The sequence below is a fragment of the Sarcophilus harrisii genome, chromosome 5 (genome assembly GCF_902635505.1).
Source record: "Sarcophilus harrisii chromosome 5, mSarHar1.11, whole genome shotgun sequence".
In the NCBI taxonomy this organism is placed as follows: Eukaryota; Metazoa; Chordata; class Mammalia; order Dasyuromorphia; family Dasyuridae; genus Sarcophilus; species Sarcophilus harrisii.
The window spans coordinates 196,595,821-196,608,304 of record NC_045430.1 but is presented as its reverse complement, the minus strand read 5'-3'; the positions used below and the strand labels follow the sequence as shown (position 1 = coordinate 196,608,304).

General features: G+C 33.1%; 1 protein-coding gene across 1 annotated transcript in view; it reads right to left on the bottom strand.

The window, feature by feature from the left end:
- The window catches only part of CNTNAP2 (contactin associated protein 2), a 2,632,466-nt gene that overhangs the window by 1,622,451 nt on the left and 997,531 nt on the right, over window positions 1–12,484 (bottom strand). Inside the window, exon 4 of the mRNA XM_031941247.1 lies at window positions 337–484. Coding sequence (XP_031797107.1) covers window positions 337–484 — 148 coding nt within the window. The remainder of the gene's footprint in view (window positions 1–336; window positions 485–12,484) is intronic.

Below are 12,484 nucleotides of genomic sequence, written 5' to 3'. Positions count from 1 at the left end.
AAATAATTTCAAAGGAAATTTATTTTTTGGATCTATAAGAAGTAACTCCCAAGAAAAATCTATCAATGCAGTAGTTAGGTTTATTCTATTTTGAAATTTTCATAAGACTTTAAGGCAACATAACTTATAGGTTTTGGTTACATTCATCTATTAAAAATAAGATTTAAAGTGTTGGTTTAATATACTTTTCATATATATGCATATATGTATAGATCTACACATACCTAAATGTAGAAGGCAGTTTATTGACATAGAAGGAGATAATTAATGAATTGTACATCATTCTACTGATACTGATAAAGATACCATGACAGATTGCAAATATGTACTACTCACAATAAGAACACCCATAGACTTCAATTCTCAGCCCAATCCGACCTTCTCCATTCCAGTCTAAGGGCACTATGCGGACATAACGGGCAATGACTGGGTGTTGCAAATCATGGCGGACTACACCATCAGAGTTTATATTTCCTGGAAATGCCTGAAAAGCAAAAAAAAAAAAAAAAAGCTATGAGGAAAGCCTTGAATTTTCCAAAATAATACACTTTGTTAGATAACCAAACTGTTAAATTCATTGTGTTTATTACGATACATTTCTGACAGTGTAATGTAACATGTAGGCTGTTTTCCAAGGCACATTATTTAACATCACAGTACTTCAGGTTTCTCTTTAAGACTATAAATTATACAGTTGACAATTCTCTCTACAAAGGATTTTCTGCTGATCTTCATTGTTAGCAGGAGTTTTCTTAATGGAATTTTTCTACACTCATGAAATTGTATGTCTAGTCTTAAAATACAAGCCAATACATATATTTTAAATTTAGGATTCTTTGCAGAATCTTCCCACTTTACTGTACCAACATACACATATATGTTAAATCATCTTTTTATGAAATTCTGCCATATACATTTCCCTACTTCAAATTTTCTCTTGAAGATACTCAAAATAGAGTTGAACAGTGTTGTTGTAGTTGTTGTGCTATCATCATCATCATCATCAATATATCACATTCACTACTTTGATGGTTACAAAGACTTTCTCAACAAGATGTGTATTCTTTCTTACATTTTACAAATGAAGAGAATAAGGATAGTTATTTAATGACATATAGAATAAGCATGAAAGAAAGATTTTAATCCATATTTAATATATAATTTCATGCAATGAAATGTATGCATCTGAAGTCTGTACTATAGAATGGATTTACTTTTATTTCCTTAAAATGAAATCTACTGTAAACTGAAACTAGAATTTAAATAGTGTGAAGCACTTTTCTATAGTTTTCTCCTTGAAAATTAAAAAAAAAAAGTGAAGTAGAGGCTTATCTTCAGAAAATCAAACACAAAATTTTCTATTTTCTTTACATAAGTGCCAAATAATCACTTTAATATGACTTGGGAAGAAGGAATTATTCTGTGATAACAATTCCCAAGATAATACTTTAATAAATAAGAGATTTTTTTTTTTCACTTTAGCTATCTAAAAGCATAAAGCAAGCTTAGAGTCCATTATTTTCCCAGGCAAAATAATAAATAAAAGTTAACTTCAGTTATATTCATTTTGGAAAATTTAAATTATAACCCATCATTATTCTCTCTATGTCATGGGGGTTTTTTTTTGTGTGTGTGTGTTTGATTTGCTTACTTTGTGTCTAAGAAATTGAAAACTTTTCTATTTATAGAGATAAATAATTCAGACCATTGTTTTGGATCTCATACTATTGCTATCTTGACCTAAAGACTTCAAGTTTAAAGATATACGACAGAAAATTCAATCTTTTTTCCTGCTATTACCTTCACCACCCTGTTACACTCTGCAACCATCATATTCTTGGTTATTTTTCCTTCTAGATTACTAATAAAGTAAGAGAAATGGCAGACTTGAAGTCAAATCTCATGGACTCCATATTGAACTGAAGGCTTATTATAATTTCATAGAAAACAAAAGCTACACCATTTCTGGTTTTTGAATCACTTAGCTTTTTTTCATATCATAAAATAAGAAATATTAAATATAGATGTCAAGATAGAGACTAGCCTACAAATATTCTATAGGTTTTTAGCCTGTTTTCTGTAGCACCAAGTTATTCTGAATCAAATGAAAAGCATTCTATTTGAATACGAAATAATATGATCAAATACTAAGACTTTGTGATACTATTTACTGATGACCCATTCTTTTGGATATATTTAATAAATGTCTTCTGATGATATTAGCAAAATCCCTCTTCCTCTCAATTATAGAAAAGTGTTAAGCCAGAGGAAAAAAAAATTAATATATTTTAACATTTTCGGGTTTAATCAAGTCAACAAGACAACTGCTACATTTAAATGGAACTTCTTTCTAGCATAATGAAAAACAGTATTTGATCAAAAATGGGAGTTCTTTCCTCTTTTTCTAGATATCTTTCTAGTCAGCTTATATTTGTTCAAAAACAGATAGAAGGCATAAATGTAATAGATTACTTTTATTAAATAATGTCTGCATCTTTGTACTTAATGTGTTTTTCCATTCTTCTAACTTCAATTTAAATAAAAATGGAAGTTACTTGATATAAAGGAGGGGATTTAAGAGCAAAAATAAACAAAAAATAACTCTATGTGTTATCAATGTTTTACGTGCTAGCAAAGAACAGAAAACAAAATCTAATTTGAATATCAATTGGGAAATGAAAGGCTAACTAAACCAAGGTTTCTTAAGGAATGAGGAAGTTGAAACTGAGAGAGGATGAATCACCTAAGTACTTCATACAAGAATTAAGTATTAAAGGCAGAATTCAAACCCAGATCTAGTTTCCCAGGGCAGCACCCTATTCGTATTAACAAGATGTAATTGCAGAAAGGAAGATCATTTGAATAATACTGACATCTTTGAAGAGATTTGAAAGAAGTAATATCATAGCTAGGCTCTCAAAGTCTGAGTTTTCTATAGCTGTAGCCTAGAGCAATTTGTCTATACAATTCCATCTCTTTCCATATCCTCTTACAGAGGTAACATCTGCTAAAGTGGGTAGAAGATTATACTAGTAAATATGGCTTATTGTTAACAAATCCCTTAAGATTAAGAATTTTGCATCACAAAATAGGAAATTATGGGAAGCTCATCAATTTCTTCAATAATTCAAATACATTTGCTTCATTCTTCTATAGTACAATATCTTTTTAAATGCAGCCTTCATTTAGATAAATGTGCTACAGTAATACAGGCTTTGTGGATAATACAAACAACCAGCCCAAATCTATCATGGTAAAACTGAAAAATCAATTTACAAGCATTTGTGAATTATGTGCTGTTACCATTAAATCTCCTTCTCCAGCTGAGATTTGAATGTGAGCTTAGAAAGACAGATTTTCATTAAAAGGCTATTTATATAATTCATAAAGCCTCATGTTTATTAAAGTTATCACATCACAGAGAAAAGTCTAAAATTTGACCTTAGGTTTCTAACTATAGGGTAAATGCCATGTATATTTAACAAATGAGCAATGAAGAACTAAGAGTCTTCCTTAGATGATTGGTGAAAAGCTTTTTTTTATTTTTTCAGGTGGGGTGGGGTGAGGTGGAATTGGAGTTAAGTGACTTGCCTAGGGTCATAACCTTGTAAGTGTCAAGTGTCTGAGATCAGATCTGAACTCAGGTCCTCCTCTTATGCCATAGTTTCCTTGAGGTTGTCCTACCTCAGTTGCTCTGCCCCAAAACTCCAGGCTACAATCCTTCCCTCTTAAATGTTTGATGAGATAAAGGTCTTATATCTTTAGGCTATAAACACTCCTTCTTAATGTTTGACAAGATAAAGGTCTATCTAAATTAGACATCATTAGAGTATCAGTAACCTCTCCAGTACCTCTCTCCAATATGGTATTCTAGGTGTCTCTCCCCATTAAGTTATCCCCATCCAGGTACCTCCCCCCATTATATCATTGATCTTGTTATCTTATAAAAATCTTGCTGTCAATGGATACTCCGGGCTGGATACTTTGAGATGAAAGTCCTATCCAGTTAATTGATTTACTCTCCAATAAATTAATAATCAAAAAAAATCTCAGAATAGAGATTACTATTCTGCCTCAGTTTCTCCGGCATTACACTCCTGACTCCAGGATTGATCTCTGTCTACTGTGCCACTTAGATACCCTTCAACTTGGAGAAAATAGATAATCTTCTTGCTCTGTATCAAGTACCTGGAAGAATGAAGGGCTCCTGAAACTCTAAAACTCCTTGAAGGACAAATTCTCCTTGAATCCTGCTACTGACAAACAGCTTCAATCTGTAATCTAGGTGGGGCTGGCTGAGATCTGGAGTTTAGGGGTCCCTTCAAGAGAACCATCTATTAGTTACCTTGTACTTCCCTAATAAAAATTAGTCATGTTGTTGGTGAGTGTGACACTCTCTTCATAAAAAAATTCAGAGTCATAATCCAATCCCTCAGTCAACTAGCATTTATTATCTACATATAGAGTTGTCATTTAGCTTACCAACATAATTTTACAGAAGTGAAAGATTAGCTCCAGATAGTCCAAGAGTTTTGGCCAAGATCACGCAGGTAGAGAGTCACAGATGTGGATGACATTTATCATTTTCTGTGACTCAAAATGAAGAGGGGACCCCGCAACTCTGAAAATCCTTGAAGAAGAAAATGTTCAACTCTGCCTCAGTGAGGGACTTTGCCCCAGGGACAAACAGTTTCCTTGTTATCTGGGTGGGGTCAGCTCAGTCCTGAAACACATTGAATTCAATTCAGATTCTAGCTCTGGCTGAAACCCAGTATGGAGCCAACTTGGGACTCCACCCACTGGCCCCCTTTAGCTAAATCTCTCATTATAAAAAGAGACAAACTAAAATCCTCTCTTTGCAGAGGTTCCAAACATGCCATGCTATGCTATGCTTGGCACACCAAAGGGTCTTTGCACACTGGAATACTCTTTCCAGTGCCACTGTCTCTTTACCCTTACCTATTCCCCTAACCAGACTTTATGCTTCCAATCCCCACAATAAATCTCTTTTATCAATCTAGGTTTTTTTGGTGTGTAAATTCCTTTACAGAGAAGCTTTGCACTGCCAGAAGGGAGTCTCCAAAACTCCCTACCCTTGCACCGAATCCCGAGGGGTTGCAGGGGAGCTCCATTTGATTCCCTGAAGTCTGAACCTGCTATTAGACCTCATTTAACTCCCTGGCCACCAGAAACCTAATTCCGTTTGGGGTCCCTAAATCTAAACCTCATCAAAAACATATTGCTCAGAAATCAGTCTGTCAACAATAATATTTCAAAGCTGGCAACAGAAATCCTCAGACAAATGACACATAGCTTATCAAGTGATTCTTATCTGGAAAATTTCACCTGTGGTAGGACTTTATACACCATAGGCATAACCTTTCACAAGCTTAGACCACTTCACCCTACAACAGATTCTCCCAATGATAGATCATTACAGCTTCAAGAAACAGAGATTTCCCAGCAATATCTCTCAAGTGTAGGCAGGATACATGAAAGAGGTTTTCTGAGTGAACAGAATATAACAGAGGATTCAATGTGCAATTAGAAATCAGGAAAACTTGTCTTCTCAGGCTTCAGATACTTAGCAATTGAGTGACCCTGAGCAAATCATTTAGCCTTTTTTTGCTTCATTTTCTCTATTTGTAATCTCTATTTGTATCTCCTAATCACATCCTGGAGTTTCCTAAGTGACCAAAGACACCTGATCAGCTCATCCTAGAGGGGGAAACCAATCCTTTGTCTAAGACCCCCACCCTGTACTGTTTGCGCCACCCTGCTTCCTTTCCTACTGCTATATATACCTGTACTATTGCACTCATTAAAACAAGGCTTGATCAGATTGTTTTGTCTTGCCTCCTTCTGCGCCTCCCCTCTCTCTTGCTTTTGTCTCTCTTCTTCCAGGGTCCACACACTCTGCCTCGCGGGCCGAGGCAAGGAATAATCATAGCATTTATCTCACAGGGTTGTTGTCAGGACCAAAAGAAATAATTTTTGTAAAGTGCTTTATAAACAATTACTATATACAATTACATTATTATTATTGCTGCTGTTATTGCCTAACTTTTCTCTACTCCTTATAATATAGTACTAGATTAATAATCACTGATTCTAATTTATCAAAAGCAAACTGTCACTGAGTTGAGAGGTCTGGAACCCATCAGTGCTGTTGCTGATTCAGAGGTCTTGCTCAGCTAGTGCTGAGACTAATCCTGGTAGCAGGAGTGCAGCCAGTACCAGAACTGCATTCTGGATTCCTACTTGGTGTCTCAGACCTTTTCTATTCATCTTCTAAGTTGTTTTTGTTTGGACAATGTTCTACTTTATCTTTTTGTCCATTCTGATGCACTAAAATTTTGTTTAGAGTCATTTAAAAAAAAAAAAAAAACCTCAAGCAATTTGGGGAAGAGATTGAGTTACTCCCTTTACTCTGCCATCTTGGATCCTCTTTGTCAAGTCTCTTCTAAATCTTGCATCCCAAGATTTCATTGCAAAGTTACATGTTACTATGTATGTTCACATTACAAAATCCAATTACAAACATACACACCATATACACATAGCATGTGAAGTGGAAAATACTACTAAATGTCATACTTCTCTAGGAGAAAATATGATTTTTTTCAAAGTGGTATAGAGAGAACTGGGAAAAGAGGATAGTCTATTTGGGAAGAAAGATTGATCAGGAAATGATAAATGAAGAGGAAAAGATGGACCTTTGCTTGCAATAAGGAGGAAGACAACAAAAAGATGAACAGAATATAGTTCGTTTTCTCTACAGTGCCTGGGAATCCAGTGTTTCTGTCATACCATTCTACTCTGTGAGGTTGTTTTTCCTTGTTTTTATGAGACCTGTGATTTCATTAGTATAAAACTGTTAGCTATAAAACTGCTTTTGCTCACATAGATTAATAATTTCTTTCCAATTTACATATAAAACTGTGTAGAGCACTGTGTACAGACACCTAAGGTGACTCATCAAGTATGTGACAGAAAGGGGACTTGAACTCGTCTCCCTGACACATGACCAACTTTCTTTGTAATGCTTTATCTGCTTTGTACTGAAGTTTTCAAATTTTCTCTTCTCTATATATTATTACCTCCCCCCCCCCCCATTATAGAAGAGAAAACTGAAACACAGATTAAGAGACTTGCACAGCATCACACATATTCTGAGTGATCATAGCCAAATTCAAACCCAAGTATTTCTGATTCCAACTTCAGCATTTTCTTCATTTTGCTACCTAGAGATGGTAGGCATCTTAGAATCTATTTAATCTAGCCTCTTTATTTTACAGATGATGAATCAGAAAACCAAAGAATCTATGTGATATACTTAAGTTCCATAAGAACTGATAGAGGGAGAATCTGATTTTTAGTGTTTTGATTCCAAAGGCAGTACTATAACTTCTTGAAATGAAAAATCATTTCAGTAGGGTTCACAATTAAAAGAAACTCTGGAAGTAATACTCACTTTCCTTTTCTGGACTTCAATTTCTTCAATTACAAGTAGGAGGTTAGACTAGGTGTTATCTTAGATTCTTTCCAAGATTTTATCAGATGATTTGTGTTTTGTCCACAATATGTATTCTTCTTATAAAGGAACAATAATTATTTAATTTTGAAAGGATAACTTTAGACTGTATTTTGAGAATCAATAAAATAATTTTCAGCACTCTAAGTTTTTGAGGTAAGTCAAACATGACATAGGCTACTTTAACGAAATATAGACACTGAATTACTCCAGATTTTCATTCTAGTCAGAGAATTAAAGTATATGACCTACAGTATAAACCAAGAACATTCATACTTATATAAAAGCACAATTTCTTCAATGTTGTAAATCATATCCAAATGCTGTGATAATTGATCATGACATTATTGAATTTTATTCTGATTAAGCATCAAAAGTAGTAAAGTAAAGCAACACTTTTAAATTGTGTCTTTATAAACTGTGAAGCTCCTTATCTGTACTTTATGCCATGAGATGCACTTAAATTCTATTACTAAATGCATCTTATTATTTGAGCATTATTAATGAACCCCAGTAATGAAGAATCAATATAGCATTAAGGTTCTCTAATTCTTAAGTTAATATTTTAAAATTTCTTAATATATTTTTCACTTCTTAATAGCAAGATCCAAATGCAGGAATGCTCCTTTGAAAACTAGAATAAGAATTAGAATTGAAATTACCAACCTTTACCTCTGATCCAAAGGAACCATTTTCCTCTAATTTTAGTTGTCTTCCACTATTTTAAAATGGCACAAATACTTATATTTAATGAGAATTTGTTACCTGTAGTTAGTGTCCTATTTTTTTTAATTCTTCAGTCACATCCAAATTTCTGATAGAGATATTAAACTGAATAGATTCCTTGAGGCATTCTAATAGTATTTCATGAATAGAAAAAATTACAGGCACATCTTCTATCTGTTCTTCACAAGTTATTTCCCTTAAGTGCAGGCAATCTACTTTTTGTCCACTCAGCTCTGCTGAAAGTATAGTTTTAATAAAACTTAAATCAATGTTATCCAAGCAGCAGTTTTCAACTTTTATTTTGCAGATTTCACGGCACTGATCTCTACCATGATCACTCTTTTTTGTTGATCAACATGTCCAATTCTTTTTTTTTTTAAGTTAAAGCTTTTTTATTTTTATATACATGGATAATTTTCAACATTATATGACAAAATCTTGTGTTCTAAATTTTCCCTCCCTTCCCCCTACCCTCTTCACTGGGCAATAAGTAATCCAATATATGTTAAACATATGCATTTCTTCTATACATATTTCCACAAACATCATGCTGCACAAGAAAAATCTGATCAAAAATAAAAATTTCTTCAGAGAGGAAAAAAAGCCAAAATGGAACCAAACAAGAAAAAAAAAGAGTGAAAATATTCTGTTGTGACCCACACTCAGTTCCTACTGGATCACCTCAATGAAAAGAGTCATGTCCATCAGAATTTTTCATCATAAAATCTTGTTTTTGCCTTCTTTAAGGATCTCCTGGTTCTGCTCATTTTACCTAGCATCAGTTCATCTAATTCCCTCCACTTCTCTCTGATATAATCCTGCTGATCATTTCTTATAGAATAATAATATTCCATACCTTTCATATACCATAACTTATTCAGCCATTCTCCAACTGATGGGCATCCACTCAGTTTTCAGTTTCTTGTCACTACAAAAAGGGCTGCCACAAACTATTTTGTACTTTCCCTCCTTTATGTTCTCTTTGAGATATAAGCCCAAAGGAAATGCTGCTGGAGAATGGCTTGAATTCTTATAAATTTGAATCAATTCTCTAGATATTTTAGAAATGAAGCCTTTATCAGAACCCTTGAATATAATTTTTTTCTTACTTTATTGCTTCTTTTCTAATCTTGTCTGCATTTTTTGATTGTATAAAACCTTTTTGATTTAATATAATCAAAGTTATTAATAATGCACTCTAGTTCTTTGTTACTAACAAATTCCTTCCGTCTCCACAGATCTGAGAGGTAAACTATTTTTGTTCTTCTAATTTGCTTATAATATCATCCTTTATACCTAAATCTTGAACCCATTTCAACCTTATCTTGGGTATTAGTATGGGTCAATATCTAGTTTCTGCCATACTAATTTCCTATTTTCCCAGAAGTTTTTGATAAAACATGAGTTCTTATCCCCAAAACTGGGGTCTTTGGGTTTGTTAAACACTAGAGTATTATAGTAATTTACTACTGTTTCTGTGAACCTAACCTGTTCCACAGATCAACTACAGTATTTCATAGTCAGTACCAAATGGTTTTCATGACCACTGCTTTATAATATAGTTTTAGGTCTGGTATAGCTAGGTCACCTTCATTTGTATTTTAAAAAATTAATTCCCTTGGAATTCTTGATCTTTTGTTCTTTTAGATGAACTTTGCTATTATTTTTTCCAGATTTGTTAAATAATTTCTTGGGAGTTTGATTGTCATGAAACTAAATAAATAGATTAATTTAGGTAGTATTGTCATTTTTATTTTATTTGTGCTGTCTATCATGAGCACTTGATAATTTTCTAATTTACTAGCTCTGACTTTATTTGTGCAGAAAGTGTATTGTAATTGTTTTCATATAGTTCCTGACTGCCTTGGCAGATAGACTCCCAAATATTTCATATTATTGACAGTTATTTTAAATGGAATTTTTCTTTGTATCTCTTGATGTTGGACTTTGTTGTTAATTTATAAAAATGTTGATGACTTATGGGGATTTTGCTATTCACAATTTTGCTAAAGTTGTGTTGTTTCTAGTAGATTTTTAGTTGAATCTCTAAGGTTCTCTAAGCATATTGTCATATCATGTGCAAAGACTGAAGGATTCCTCATTACTTATTGTAATTCATTTCATCTCTTTTTCTTCCTTTATTGCCAAAGCTAACAATTTGAAGACAATATTGAATAGTAATGGTGATAGTGGCCAACCTTGTTTCACCCTTCATCTTATTGGGAATGGTTCCAGTTTATCCCCATTACATATGATGCTGGCTGATGCTTTTAAGTACATGTATTAATCATTTTAAGCACAACTTCTTTTATTCCTATACTCTCTAGCGTTTTTAATAGGAATGGGTGTTGGATTGTATCAAATGCTTTTTCTGTATCTATTAAGATAATCATATGATTTTGGTTAGTTTGGTTATTGATATAATCAATTATGCTAACAGTTTTCCTAATATTAAACCAGCCCCGAATTCATGATATAAATCTTACTTGATCATGTTGAATTATTCTGGGGATGACTTTATATAATCTCATTGTTAATATGTTATCTAGTATTTTTGCATCAATATTTATTAGGGAAAGTATTTTCTAATTTTCTTTTTCTATTTTCACCCTACTCGGTTTAGGTATCATAAAAAAGAATTTGGGAGGATTCCTCTTTCCTTAGTTTTTCAAATAGTTGGCATAGTATTGGAATTAATTGTTTTTTTAATGTTTAGTAGAATTCACATGTAAATCCATCTGGTTCTGGAGAGTTTTTCTTAGGGAACTGATGAATAGCTTCTTCTATTTCTTTTTCTAAAATGGGACAAATTAACTAATTTATTTCTTCTTCTGTTAATCTGGGCAATCTATATTTTTGGAGGTATTCCTCCATTTCACTTAGATTAACTATCTAATGTATTGACATATAGCAAGGCAAAATAACTCCTAATTATTACTCTAATTTCCTCCACATTGATGGAATGTTGTCCCTTTTAATATTTGATACTAACAATTTGATATTCTTCTTTCCTTTTTCTAATCAAAGTAACTAAAGGTTTATCTGTTTTTTTCATAAAACTAACAGTTTTATTTATTAAGTCGTTTTCTTACTTTAAATTTTATTAATCTCTTCTTTTTTATTCAGAAGTTCAAATTTGGTACTTAATTTGTGGTATTAAATTTGTTCTTCTGGTTTTTTTAGTTGCAAGCCTAGTTCAATGATTTTTTCTTTCTCTATTTTATGCAAGTAAGCATCTAGAGATATATGAGTTCCCCTAATAACTGCTTCAGTTGCACGTCTCAAATTTTGGTATGCTATCTAATTATTGTAATTCTCTTGCATGAAATTATTTATTGTGTCTATGATTTGTTGTTTCACTCATTAAAATTCTTTAGAATTAGATTATTTTCTTTCCAATTAATTTTTGGTCTATTTTCCCCTGGACTTTTATTGCATTTAATTTTTATTGCAACATGATCTGAAAAATATGCATTTACTATTTCTGTCTTTCTGCATTTGATTTTGAGGTTTTTATGCCCTAATATATGGTCAATTTTTGTATAAGTTGATGTATTGTTGAGAAAAAAATGTATTCCTGCAGCAGACCCAAGATGGCAGAAAGGAGCTCCTTCTTCTTCTGAGTTCTCTCCACATTCCTCAAATTAAAAACAAATCAAGCCTCTGAACTGGTTTTGGAGTGACAGAACTCACAGATATTTGGAGTGTGACAAATTTCTGGCAGAAGATAATTTGGAAGATCTTCAGAAAAAAAATCTGTTTTAATCAGGCACAGATCAATGCAGGTTGAGTGCAGACAGTGCTGCAACTCAGGGTGTGTGCCATCCCACTTGCCAAGGAATCTATTCAGAGGACTACAGCAGTGTTGATTACTTTGTGTTGGTTGCAAGTCAGTAGATCAGCAGATTAGATATAAGACATGCAACACAAATACAAAAGGCAAATAGAAAGCCCCTAAACCCCAGAATATCACAGGAACTGGCCATGCTCACCCATTAACAAAAGTTAGTCAGCACTGACTCAGTGCAGCCACTGTCACCTGTAGAGGAAACTTAGACAATCTTCCTTTTGCCCTAAAAGCAAATCTCAATCTGTAAAAAAAAATGATCAAAAAAGCAAAAAGAAACCTCATCATAGATAGTTTTTATATTGAAAGAGAACAACACATTTCAAGGACACTAAAATCAGGTCATCTCCAGATGAATACTCAAAGGGTGATATGAT